This window comes from Microtus oregoni, unplaced genomic scaffold, assembly GCF_018167655.1.
Source record: "Microtus oregoni isolate MIOR12 unplaced genomic scaffold, Mior012 000009F_ref0000495, whole genome shotgun sequence".
Lineage (NCBI taxonomy): Eukaryota > Metazoa > Chordata > Mammalia > Rodentia > Cricetidae > Microtus > Microtus oregoni.
In genome coordinates this window covers 11,556,102-11,569,966 of record NW_024543068.1, presented here as the reverse complement: position 1 = coordinate 11,569,966, position 13,865 = coordinate 11,556,102, and the positions used below count along the sequence as shown (strand labels likewise).

General features: G+C 44.5%; 1 protein-coding gene across 13 annotated transcripts in view; it reads left to right on the top strand.

Moving 5' to 3' along the window:
* Ttll5 (tubulin tyrosine ligase like 5) overlaps positions 1-13,865 on the top strand; it is a 256,731-nt gene that overhangs the window by 128,622 nt on the left and 114,244 nt on the right. For all 13 annotated transcript variants that reach the window (XM_041658029.1, XM_041658025.1, XM_041658034.1 and 10 more), the window contains one exon: positions 8,769-8,923. In XM_041658029.1, coding sequence (XP_041513963.1) covers positions 8,769-8,923 — 155 coding nt within the window. The remainder of the gene's footprint in view (positions 1-8,768; positions 8,924-13,865) is intronic.

The following is a 13,865-nucleotide window of genomic DNA, read 5'->3' as shown; positions in this document are numbered from 1 at the left end:
GGAGAGATCAATAAGTGATCTTTAATCCCCTCTTACTTAACTGCTGTACTGTCCATTAATCCTTTTCAACTCACTCCAGAAAACAACTCTTGGTTTGTCTGCCCTCACCACATAGTGTAGCACCACATCAAAGCATAGCTTGGGTGTGGCTCCCAGAAGTTCCCTTTGTGTCCAGAGCAAGGGTATTGTTCCATCCCTTGCTGTCTTCTGGTACCCTGCCTTTCCCCAAGTGAACCATCTGTATCTCAGGCATTTATTCCTGCTTGTTTGTTGCTGTCTATATTTTTTTCTTCTATTTAGGCAGTTCATAAGCTGTATCTGAATTTTCTTAGCACTGCCACGTTTGAGATCTCAAATAGTGTTTGCTCTCATGTCTTAGATGGTCAGATCTGATGTAACTTGAGGGCAGGCAGAGGCCACATTTCTCTTTGTAACTTCCCACTCTCCCCGTGGCCTTGCTTCTGATAGAGAGCACAGTGATTCTTTGTTGAATTACATTTGAGGTGTAAAGTTTGTTTGAGCATGTAGGACAGCATGTAACTTCAGCCAGGGACTTCTAGTTAGGTCTGTCCCCAGACAACCCCTTTGCATTCCAAAAGGGTATGTATCTGAGTTGTTGGGGGGGCTGTTTTCTGGGATTCCATCAGGGCAGTTCCACGGTATTTTAATTAGAATACTGGCATCAGCACTACCTTTAGCTAACATCAGTAACAAGCAGTAACACTTGGGCGGGCCAGGCACCGGAAACTGGCTGCCTCCTCTGTTTCTCCTCCTTGCTTTCCAATCCATCACCTGTATTTATTCCTGCTATAATTTAAACACCTGTCTAGATGGAATGTATGCAATGTGTCCTTAGCCCACACATCCAGATATTTGCTCACCTGCCCTATTCAGAAGGCTGCCTCTAAAATAAATACTGTTTTGGTACCAGAAGAAAAAATGCGCTGAGGTCACCGCGGCAGTGGACACAAGGCAGAGAATGGGAGTCGAACATCTAGATTAGCTGCTGTAAGAGTGGGAGCTGAGGGAGAGGGGAGGGCAAGGAGAAACATCTGGCTAGCAGGCCCCAAGGCTTAGATGAGCTAGGAGCTGGTGGCCAGATTTCCCACAGGCAATTCGTCCCTTAGCTAGCCAGCCAGAGGAAGGCAGAGGTATATGTAATGAGCTGGTGGTTTTTAGGTTTAGATGGTTGTTTAATAATGTCAGTGTAATAAAAGGAGTCTTGGACTCTTTTGGTTTGTTTTGAAATGTTTTGTATGCTTTTGCATCCTCAGCATGCTTTTTTTTTTAAATATTTATTTATTCATTTATTATGTATACAGTGTTCTGTCTGCATGTGCACCTGCAGGCCAGAAGAGGGCACCAGATCTCATTACAGATGGTTGTGAGCCACCACGTGGTTGCTGGGAATTGAACTCAGGACCTCTGGAAGAACAGCCAGTGCTCTTAACCGCTGAGCCATCTCTCCAGCATGCTTTTAAAGTTTGAGCACCCAAACAACACCAAGCAATAGTGAAACCTGACTATCCCTCCTGGAATTTTTTCTCTTCCTCCCCATCCCCCTTGTTTTATGACTTAATCCATCCAAGGCTTTTCTCCTGTCTGTTGGAAGGTCCCCTTGGCTTTGTGGGGGACAGGAAGCCATGCACGTTCCCCTTTCCTATTCTTGCCTTTTGTTTTCTACCCTCTCTGAAAAGTGATTTTCAAACGGCAAATCGGCTGCCCGTGATCTTGTTGAATGTAGGTTGGTTCTCTGGAGTGAGGCTGAGCTCTGCACTTGCACAAGTGTCCAGGGATGCAGGTGCTGCTGCTCCACAGACTGAAACTGGAAGATGCAAACGCTGACACAGTGGTGGAAGTCATAAGATAGGGAGGTTTGTCCTCAGGAAGTCTAAAAGTTAAATTTAAAGGCTACACTTAGTGATTATTTTACCTCTCAACTTCAGTTTCTCCATCTATCTTTAAGAATAAATTAGTTCACACATAGTGTGCTGAGCAGAAGACTACAAAGAGCTGTTTATTAAATTCAGCCATCGTTAGATTCCTGTGATTCCATTGTCATTACTTCTAAAATTGTACCATGGTAGGACATCTCAGATGTGCTAATGCAGGGCACAAGGCTCTTCATAAGCTGCTATGCGAACTTTGTGCATAAAGATGTGAATATTGTGGCTGTAGAGATGGCTCAGTGGTCAAGATCACTGGTTGCTGTTGCAGAGGGCCTGAGTTCAATTCCCAGCACACACATGGTGGCTCACAACCATCTGTCTCTAGTTCCAGGTGAGCCAACACCTTGTCATTTCCATGGGCACATCGTACACATATATACATGCAGGCAAAACATTCAAACACAGAAAATAAAATAAATCTTCTTAAAAAAGATGTGAGTAGTCATCATCAATTGGACATGTTCTTTTTTTAAATTTATTTTTATTTAATTTTTAATGAGTGTGCATGTTTTGCCTTCCTATGTGCCTGTGGGCCATGTGTGTGCAGTGCCCACAGAAGCCAGAAGTTGCAGGCTGTTATGAGCTTTCTTATGGGTACAGGGAATCTAACCCCAGTCCTCTGGAAGAGCAGCCAGTTCGCTTAACTGCTGAGCCATCTCTCTAATTTGGGCTTTTCTTTGAATCACAGTTTTTATCGTTAAAAGTGGTTTTTAAATTGCCCTGCCTATCTTCTAGGCACATTTGCGGCCAATGCCATGAATCTAAGAATTGGGAGTTTAGTAACATGCATTCTAGTTAGTGACCAGCTCAAGGAAGCTGACTGTGACCTCTACTGTAAGAAAAATGACAAGTATTGCTATATTCTTGTGCATTTTGGCTAAGACTTTCCTTTGAAGAAATTCTTTAGCAATAAAATGCTTGTTATGGCCACACACCAGTACACACAGTACCATTTCTCACTTCCTCATCTAGTCGGAGCTAGAGGAAAATGTAATTGGGTAGAGAAGCAGTTTGCAGTGAGCTGGCACCTGTAGTTATCTTCTTATATATAGAAACCTCATTGCCCTGTGCCAGGAGACCTGCCTTTCTTGGCAAAAGAAATTGATGCTTGGATCCATTAGTTCAGGGATTCCTTTTGCCTGTTAAAGAAAAGGCTAAGAGGCTGGGACAGAACCAGGATCATTTCTATGTAGCAATTTATCCATTATACATATTTATGTAGAGATGGTCAAGGCTACAGGGAAGTGCTATCCACTAAATTAGCCACTGGCTAGATGAATTTTAAAATTAGAGTTTAAAATCAAGTTTCTCAGCCACACCAATTTGAAGTACACAAGAACCATATGTGGCTAGTGGCTGTTCCATTGGACAGTGCGGGTTGTCAGTTCATCAGCAGGAAGCATTCTGGTAGATTATGTTCTTTAGAGCAGAGCTGGAAAATAGGAATGACCTGCAAATTGTCCCTTGTTTCTTGTTTAAAACTGTATCAAATCATTCCATTCTAGTGTGATTAAGATGCAAACTATGTGGCTATACATAAAGGTTGTTAAAAAGAAAGATCAGCTCATTCCCTCACTCTGTGGTTGATTGGCAGTGTGAGTCCTTGCAAGACAGATCTTGGAAGCGAGGGGTAGGGACAGTAGGTGTGGTACGTGTTCAGTGACTTCTAGGCAAAGCGGGCGAGAATACAGTATTGACAGTAAGGGCCAGGTTGTTTGGGAAGAAAAAGGTAAGAAGGTTTAAAGTTTTCCTGTTCCGGGTATTGTCATCTAAGCAGTAATCACCTGCTGCCTCTCTAAGTAAATTATCAGTGCCTGCTTCTGTGTGTAAAGAGATCCCAATGGCTGCCAACTCTTGGTTCACACACAGAATAAAGAGTGGATATTGAATCCACAACCCACCAGCTGTGCAAAGTTGGGCACATGTTCCTGCCCCCTTTTACTTGGATGAAATAAAACGGACTGAGCTTGTTTTTTTCTGTCTCACTTCTGTAATGTCCTCTGAGGAAGAAAAATGGGAAATAGGATTTAAGGAGAGAAGAGCGGCCATTGCTTTCTTGATGCTTGTAGAGTCACTTCCTTCTGCAGTAGAGGTCTCTGATGGCAGTTCTCAAGTAGTTAAGAGCGAATAGGATTGTTTTCCTACATCCTAGGTAGAAAACGGGTTTGAAACTAGAGCCCAAGGTCTGCAAGTGTTGCACGGCTTTGGGTAAAGCACTGTAGTAGGCTCTCAGAGCCTCGGGTTTCTTCTTCTGTGAAATGGAGTGTCTTCCTCTGTGAGTATTGGGTAAAGTATACATGAGCTCGTTACAGCATCCAAAGTGCCCTGAGCCACACTGAACTGAACAGAGAATTCTCAACAGAAGAACTTCAAATGGCCAAAAGACACTTAAGGTCATGTTCAACTTCCTTAGCGATCAGGGAAATGCAAATCAAGACAACTTTAAGATACCATCTTACACCTGTCAGAATGGCTAAAATAAAAAACACCAATGATAGCCTTTGCTGGAGAGGTTGTGGAGAAAGGGGTACACTCATCCATTGCTGGTGGGAATGCAAACTTGTGCAACCACTCTGGAAAGCAGTGTGGCGGTTTCTCAGGAAATTCGGGATCAGCCTACCCCTGGACCCAGCAATACCACTCTTGGGAATATACCCAAGAGAGGCCCTATCATACAACAAAAGTATATGCTCAACTATGTTCATAGCAGCATTGTTTGTAATAGCCAGAACCTGGAAACAACCTAGATACCCTTCAATGGAAGAATGGATGAAGAAAGTATGGAATATATGCATATTAGAGTATTACTCAGCAGTAAAAAACAAGGACTTCTTGAATTTTGCATACAAATGGATGGAAATAGAAAACACTATCCTGGGGGGCTGGAGAGATGGCTCAGTGGTTAAGAGCATTGCCTGCTCTTCCAAAGGTCCTGAGTTCAATTCCCAGCAACCACATGGTGGCTCACAACCATCTGTAATAAGGTCTGGTGCCCTCTTCTGGCCTGCAGGCATACACACAAACAGAATGTTGTATATGTAATAAGTAAATAAATAAATATAAAAAAAAAAAAGAAAACACTATCCTGGGTGAGGTAAGCCAGACCCAAAAAGAGGAACATGGGATGTACTCGCTCATATTTGGTTTCTAGCCATAAATAAAGGACATTGAGCCTATAATTCGCGATCCTAGAGAAACTAAATAAGAAGGTGAATCCAAAGACAAACACATAGGCATCCTCCTGAATATTAACCTTCATCAGGCGATGAAAGGAGACAGAGACAGAGACCCACATTGGAGCACAGGACAGAAATCTCAAGGTCCAAATCAGGAGCAGAAGGAGAGGGAGCACGAGCAAGGAACTCAGGACCGCGAGGGGTGCACCCACACACTGAGACAATGGGGATGTTCTATTGGGAACTCACCAAGGCTAGCTGGCCTGGGTCTGAAAAAGCATGGGATAAAACCGGACTAGCTGAACATAGCGGACAATGAGGACTACTGAGAACTCAAGAACAATGGCAATGGGTTTTTGATCCTACTGCACGTACTGGCTTTGGGGGAGCCTAGGCAGTTTGGATGCTCACCTTACTAGACCTGGATGGAGGTGGGCGTTCTTTGAATCAGGTCAGAGAACCCTGATTGCTCTTCGAGCTGATGAGGGAGGGGGACTTGATCGGGGGAGGGGGAGGGAAATGGGAGGCGGTGGCGGGGAAGAGGCAGAAATCCTTAATAAATAAATAAATTAAAAAAAATAAAAAACAAACAAAAAAAAGTGCCCTGAGCCACTCAGGTGGTAAGCTGTGTAGTCTAGGGACAGAATGCCCCATGCACCTGAAGTCCAGCACTCTCTTCTCATCTTGACCTTGCCTCAGTTAGATAGGTGGCGTTTGTGTGGCTGCTTGGCTGCTTTAAAGAATTTTGTTTCCTTGTTGGTAAAACAGACCTAAGACTATTACTCGGGGTGGATGTGATCAGGCAAGGATGGCAATACGTGGCACACTTAATAAGCAGGTGTTTGCTACGCCAGCACATCAGATCTCTCAACTCTGTCCTCGCCTCTCTTCTGCCTGCTCCGTTCTCCAAATCCTGCTTCTTCTGCTAAACATGACTAAGTGTACACGTTTTAGCCTACTGTTTAACCACTTTAAACTATTACTAAATCCCCTTTATTATGTTTTGGTACAACTTTTTTTTTTAAGTGTGTGTCTATGGATATATATCTGCAGAGACCAGCAGAGAGCATTGGATTCTCTGGAGCTGGTAGTTTTGAGCCACCAGATGTCCTTGTTAAGAACCAAACCCCGGTCCCCTAGAAGTGGTGCAAACGCTAACCATTGAACCATCTCTCCAGCCCCGATTTTCAGTACAGTTCTTCCTTATCACAGTGATATTTCCACATTGTAATATTTTTACAGACTACAAGAGTATGATAAATTCATTTAAAACCCCTGGTGTTTTAACAGCGCACAAAGGTGTGCAGTCCGTGTGGGTTGAGAATATGTTCTCCAATCCTACTGGAGCTGATGTCACTGGCTCAGAGTCTGGCCCCTGCGACCTGTATGTAGGGTGTAGAAAAAGGACAGAGTATTTCAGAAGACCCAGGGTCCAGGGGAAAGGGGCTTGCATCATCATGCTGCATCCCGCCCTAACCCTGTCTTAGGTGTCCTTGAATCTTTTGGAGCCTTTCCTCTGTCCCTGGTACCTACAGACAGCAGAGCAGAAGTGGTAAGTCATGATCAGCTCCCGAGGCCTCTTCTCAAGTGTGGGCCACCCTGGAGAACTGAGCCACGGTGCCCCAACACCAGCCTCCCAGTCGCCAGAGGCTGTTCCCAACCTATGGAAAACAGCTCTCTGTCCAAGACAAGTAGTTTGAGTCATTGGTGAGAAGACACTGGCCTGGGCTGTTTTCACTTACCAACTTCTACAACTAGGGAGGAAACACTACACCCGTGCTAAAAATGACTTTTCTGCCTTCATGATTTCAGATAATTTTTAAATGTAGAATTCTTTCATTTGTAAATGTCAGGGTTATTTAGGTACTTCAAATGTTTTATAGGCAAGCATTTCCCTTCGGTTTGCTTCTCTTGATTGATGACCTAAGATACCATGTGGCAGCGTGTGTACAAGAGCCCTACGCTGAGCATTGGGTTTTTCCTCTCAGCGTCTCTGTCTGTCCTGTTCTAAAATGCTTTTCTGGGCCTCCCTTCCCTTTCTCTCACCTGTCGTCACTGCCCAGGTTTTATACTGAATATGTCCCCACTGCAGTGAACCTAACAACTTTGAAACAATGCTGTGGCTCGTTAAATAATTAAAAGAAAATATGGAGAGTTTACAGAAGCACAAGAATAAAAATGATATTGCCATGCTGAAGTAGATGCTGTGTATTCTGGGTTTTTCTTTCCTGTTTTTGAGTTTATTCACGTTTATTTATGTTTAAGGGAATTTACACTGTAAATTTTTATTAGCATGTGATTTTTTATTAGCATGATTTTTTCATATTGCTAGATCAAGTGTTTCTGAAAAAAGTTAATGAATTAATTATTCTCTTATATAGATAGAGCAAAATATAACTATCTTGTTAGCCATTTATACCTTCTCCTATTTTTTTTTAAAAAAACAGCTTGCTTTTAAGTATATGTTTTCTGTAGTATGTGGTATAAAGCCAGACTGTGGAGTTCTGGTCCTTGAACCCTAGTTCTGCTGTTTATCCTGAGGCATCAATGCAGTCCTGGCTGTTTCCTCCTGTGCAGAATGAGGGTTAGGACGGGCACTGCACTGATGACCAGACTCCAGACTCTGATTTTGCATGAGATGCGTGTAACTTACTCACACTTACTTACTCAGATCGTATTTCTTACTGTATTCTGATAAACACTAACTGCTGTTGTAATGGTCACTGTCATTTGTCACCTGCAGCATTCTTGCTCTGGAAGCAAACATCAGAGTGGACAATATTCTAGTGTGCTGTAATAACATTGCTAAATTGGTATCTAGAGAAGTCGTCTCAACTCGCAGACACAGGAAAAATATAAATACCTATCTAATCTGCCCCCTGACATCATTGGGCTCTTTTTTCTTTCTTTTTTTTTTAATGATTTATTTTATTTTTTTGCATTGGTATTTTGCCTGTAGGCATGACTGTGTGAAGGTGTCAGATCTTCTGGAACTCAAGTTACAGGCAGTGGGGAGCCACCATGTGGTGCTGAGAATTGAACCCAGGTCCTCTGTAAGAGCAGCCAGTGTGCTCCTAATCGCGGAGCCATCACTCCAGACCCTGAACACTATTTTGCAGTATCACAGTTTTGTCTTACAACTTGCATTTCTTTGCAGTTTACATTTTTAGAAAATAATTTTCACTTACAAATGGAAACTAGTTCAAAATGTTAAATTGGCTGGTCACATTCCATCTTTGTAAATCATTTATGAATGTTAATTCCCATTTTGATGAACAGTCCACGTTTTTCTTTCTAAATGACTAAGTTCTTAGTATAATTTTGGTTACTATTCTTATCTCCAACTGAAGCTTGTCAAGCAGTAGGGAAGAGGCTGTCTGGTGTGAACACTGCTAGCCCCATCCCAGTGCCATCCGCAGCGCAGGGGCAGAGTGAGTGTTTCTCGCAGTGCACAGACACTGCAGGTCCCACCTCTGCTGGCCTTCTGTGCACAGAAGCCAGTCTGTGCTCTGTGCCTTTGTCGCAGCCGCTGCTCTCAGCCCACATGAGTCAGTCTCTCAGACTGTGATTGCTCCCATATGGTTTTCATGATCCTTTCCTAAAACTTTGTGAAATGAAGTTCTTTCCGTCCCCTCATTTCTAGGTGGCAAACCTGAACTTGGCCGGCAGTGTCATAAACAGAAGTAGCGCCTCCACGCCCCCCACCCTTCGGCCTGTCATCAGTCCTGGCGGCCCGACGTGGTCTATACAGTCAGACCTCCACGCTCCTGAGAGCCACGCCAGCCCCCCTGGGAGCAGGTGAGTGAAGGGCCTGGGGCTAGCATTTGGGTTACACAGGACTGGCCTGCCTGCGACTGCGTCCCAAGTGGGGTGGTGCCACAGAGAGCCCTGAAAGGAGGCTAGTGAGCAGATACCTTTCCTTTGCCTGCCCACATCCTCCAGCACTGAGCCAAAAAGGCTAGCGCTTTAATTTGTAAGGTTGTTTTCATGAAAACTCAGTGAAGAGGAAGTTTCTGATAGTTGGGGAAATTGCTCTGTTTATCCTCGCCTCTGCCGAACGGTCTTTCTGGTGTCTGAATTTTGCCAGTGTGTGGTCACCCCTGCTTCTTTTTACAGCCTATCCTGCATTGTGCTTCTGGTCCTTCCGACTCTGCTTTGGACAGTCGTTTGTCCCTTATTTTTCCAAAAGCTAGGTCATATAATTAAGTGCCAACCATAATTAAGTTACATAATTAGGCCTCCTCCAATGATGTTGACTTGAGGGGTGGGAAGGTATTTCCTTTATGTAGTTGAGAAGAAGTGGTACGGGATAAATCCAAATGATCTCGGACATAAAGCAAGTTCTAAATTAAAAAGAAAGCACCGTATTGAATGATGGTCTCTTTCTGTATTTTAACACTACCTTTATGAAAAAAGATAATATGAATATTATCTTTGTATTTGTATTTGGGAATAGGTTCCCAAATACAAAGTATGTGGTTCTAGATCTTCCTAGTGTGGCAGTGTCCTAAAAAACAAAGAAAGGGTCTCTGTATGAAAACCTCATCCTGATGCAGAAAATGCTTGGGGGTGTGCTTGCCTCACAAGCCCACCCACCTGATCTCAGCCCACAGAACCTGCTGTGGAAGGAGAGCTATCCCGGCATGCCATCCTCTGACCTCATAGGAGCCATGGCACATGCACATGCACAGACACAGAGTAATAATAATGCTTTGTTATTTCGTTTTGTGCTTTCCCCCTTTATTGCTTTTTTCATACAATATATTTTGATCATATTCTTTTTCCTCCCTCAACTCCTCCCAGATTCTCCCCACCTCCCTACCCATCCAACTTCAAGTTGCTTTGTTTTGATTTTGAGACAAGGTCTCTCTGTGTAGCTCCAACTGGCCTGGAACTCACAGAGATTTACCTGTCTCTGCCTGAGTGCTGGGACTAAAGGGGTGCCACACTGTAGCTTATATTAATAAACACACTATCACTTATTAATATTAGATAATGATATTTGATAAAAAAAATCTAAAAATTTTTAAAAGAACAATATTGAGTCAGCAACTAACTGTGATTTTTAACACTCTTTGAACTACTGTTGTCCATATGAAATTTTCTGCATGAGAGCATGAGCTCGTCTGTCTCGCTGTAGTGTTATTGAGTATAGATCCAGCAGCACCCGCCCCTCAGTCAGATGAGCAGTGAAGAGCCATGGGCATTAGAGAGAGTGAAGCGTCCTGACCACAGGATCCTCTTCCCTGGGCATGGAGCTTTCAGGTGTTCCAGTGAGTGGTGTGTCCGCCCCCCAATCCCAATGGTTCTTGCTCCCGCCTCTTTTGTGCTGCTTTGATGGAAACCTGACAAGGAAGACCAAAGACCTGAGGAGGAGGAGCTACCCAACAGTTGGAGTTTCTGTTGCTGTCAGAGTTAGTATTTGAGGAGCTAATTTGGGACCCAGAAACCATGCCCAGGAAGTGACATAAACATAAGCACATTACATCATGCCCTGGAGTGGCGTCTCTTATTCCCATAGTCATTGTGGTTGGGATAGAAAGAAGCATCTCAGTTGAGGATTAGAAGTGCTGGGTACAAACGGGGCTGCAGCACTTTTGAGACAGGGCGCCCTCCACACAGTCCTCTCCAGGAAAGTCTGTTGTCTGATTTACAGTCTACAGAATGACCACATTCCTGACACAGAAGTCATAGAAAAGAAGCTCTGTTCCCACTTTCTTCACCTTACGAATGTTTACAGGTGTTAGGTTTTCATGACCGGGCAGAGCTGTTCCTGCTGAATGCGTTTGTGCTACAGTCTCTGCTATTCTAGCTGGGGGACAGCAGCCGGCACTTTCCATACTGTAAACAAGATGTCAGAGTGCATGTATGGAGATAGAGAGTTTTTCAGTTTGCATATTTGGAGGAGGGGGCTCTAATAGAAATTCCGGCTGGCTGTAGAGCTTTCTCTTGGCAACACCTGTTAGAAATAAGAGGCAAGATGGTGGGGTATGTCAGAGTTAGAGCTCCCCGCTGGCCTGTGAGCCTTGCAGTGACCTGGCATATGGCATACTGTATTTGCCTCAGTGCCTCTGCAGCCAGAACGCAGCCTCCATGAAGCCCTCTCAGCTTTCCATCTTGACTTAATTGTCTATAATAGCTCTGCTTGCTTTTCTTTAAGCATAAAAACCAGTCGTCAGGTTCTAGTGAAGTCCAAGGAGCCCTGGAATGTCTTCTGAGGCTCCTTGGTAACCTCTAGTTGCTAGGACAGCCGGGGGCTCAATTTGGGCATTCCAGTTCCACGTGGAATTCCAGGAGTAGCCACCCAAGAGCTAAGTGAACTGTGAGGGCCCAGCTCGAGGCCTCTACACAGTCCTGAGGCCTGATTTCCATTTTCACATGGTAAGTCACTGTGAAGTGGGTATTTTTGGATATTGACTTAGTCTCTTGTTTCTTCTTTGTAGTAAGAAGTGACTAAGCTTAATGAATATGGGATTTGTAGCTTAGAGATGTGAGTTTTATTACTGGTTTTGACACTCAGCGACCCTAAGCTATTTATTTAATCTTTTTATAGGGTAGGCATACTTACTTACATATAAACTGGTCTGTTTTGAGAGCTTTTGGATTGCCTTTGATCTCCTTGGAGGTGGGAGCTAAGTAAATAAAAGGTACTCTCCCTGGTTTCTGTGATAGGAGCAGTGGATTCCAGGCTGATACAGTCTGCTAATTCAGTAAGCGAGGCTGCCCAGCGAGGCTAAGATGGAAAGAGACTCCCCGTGCTGGCTGTACTTTGATCAGCTTGTCGGGGAATCTGGAGACTTGGTAGCCGCAGGAATGAGTAAACGGTGACTCACAAGAACTCACAGATAGTGTTACCCTACTTTTCCTCATGTTGCTATTGTTCTCTGTTTTATGGATCGCACAAGTTTTCACCAGACAACCTTATTCTTCCCTCGCTGTTGGAAACTGCTCCAAATGTAGCCTCAGGGCTGTCGTCTCCCATTGGGTCAGTGTGAGCTCAGCCCAGCGCCTCAAATCCCCTGGTTCCTTTGGTCTGTCTGGAGTCCTGCTCAGGCTTTGTTGTGGGAGAGGAAGGCAAGGAGCCCACAACTTGCCCAGACAGTCTGAGACCTGGCCGTGCAGCTTGCAGTTCCCTAGACGCTCTGGAGTTGGACTTGGCCCGCCATTCCTCTGTTGTTACTTTTCAGAGGTAATAAGTGAGATTAATTGCAGGCCATTCTCCAGAAGAGACTTGTTAGGGCCAAATTCAGTCACATGTGTAGAAGCCTGAGGCATGCCTCAAGTAGGGCCAGTATGAATTACCCAGCAGGACTCTGGGATGCAGGTGCCACATTAGACTGTGGGTGCCTGTATCATGTGTTTATTTATGACCTTTTCTTCAAGCCTGGCATCTGGTCTCTAGGTGTTGGTACCTGACTGTTTTGACTTTTCCCTCGCTAGTGAGCTAGGTTGGCTTTTCCACTATCTGTCTTCCGGGTACAACGGGGAGCCATTAGGAGCTGCGAATGCAGGTCTCTCCTGTCTGCTGCCAGCCTTCTGTGGAGCTGGACCACATCACCAGGGAGGATGTCTAGGTGAGGAACACCCGATGGATGGACTTGGGGTGCACTTTTCTTTGTGAGTCCTTCTGGGAGACCTGGAAGGGTTACCATAAAGTCTTGGCTGCTGCTTGGAGTGATTTGGGAAGGACAGGGCCTCAGACAGCTTGGCAGGAACCTGAGGCCCTGTTTTTTCCAGACCAGCCCTTCCTTGTGGGTCGAGCTGTCAGGGAATCCCACGAATGTCTGGCTTCTGCCCCTTTGTGTGTTTTTCCAGCATTTGTCATTGAATTATTTTTATCCATCTCTGGCTTTTTTGCTTGCACACACATCCTGGGGATTTGTCTATTCCTCGATGGTAAAGGAAAGTGAGTTAACAGAAGAATACAAGCAGACTTTATTCCTTCTTCTTAGACCTTGTGGGGATGAGATGCTCAGCTAGGTCAGCCCTAACTCTCAAGTAAGCGTCTGTGTTTCTTAGCTTTGTCTCCTAGCAGAGAATGGGAATCCTGGCAATTCAAGACATTCTTTGTTACCCTGCCCCTGTTCTCTTATTCAATAACCAATCAGAAAGAGTCTGGCATCCTGCTGTGTGTAATGTTTAGAATAAGTTTTTTTAGCAGTTCTGATTGCAGTTTAGCTAATATTTTTCTCCCTTTGTTTAAATTACTTCTCCCAATACTGTTGGAGAGCCAGGTCTGTGACTTCACAACATTTCATTCTTTGTCAGTTGTCAGCAGCCTTTGGTTCGTTCATTTCTTTGCATGGTATGTCCTGTGCGTTCTCTGTATCAGGCATTTTGCTACATGCTGGGGTGGGGCAGTCAGTAACAAAGAACAGCCCTGGTCTCCAGGCGGTGTGGTCTGTCTTCTCAGAAGAGGGTTTTCAGGTAGGTAGCGGTTAAAAGTTATGTAATCTCGGCTTTTTGATCACTAAGAAGTTAGCATCCGATATGAGAAGATGTTATGTACACATGAACCGAATAGAGGGCCGTGCCGGACAGCACATATCAGGTCCTGCATTTCCTGGCACAGGCAATTGGAAAGAGTATGAAGAACAGGTCGGACTTCTCACTCACTAATGTTTCAGCATGGCAGAACCTTGAAGCCAGTGCGCCAAGATGACCCATCACAAGGAGGCAAATGTATGCACACGGAGATAAAATCTCAGTGGTTTCAAAGGGCTGGGGCAAAGGAGAGGAA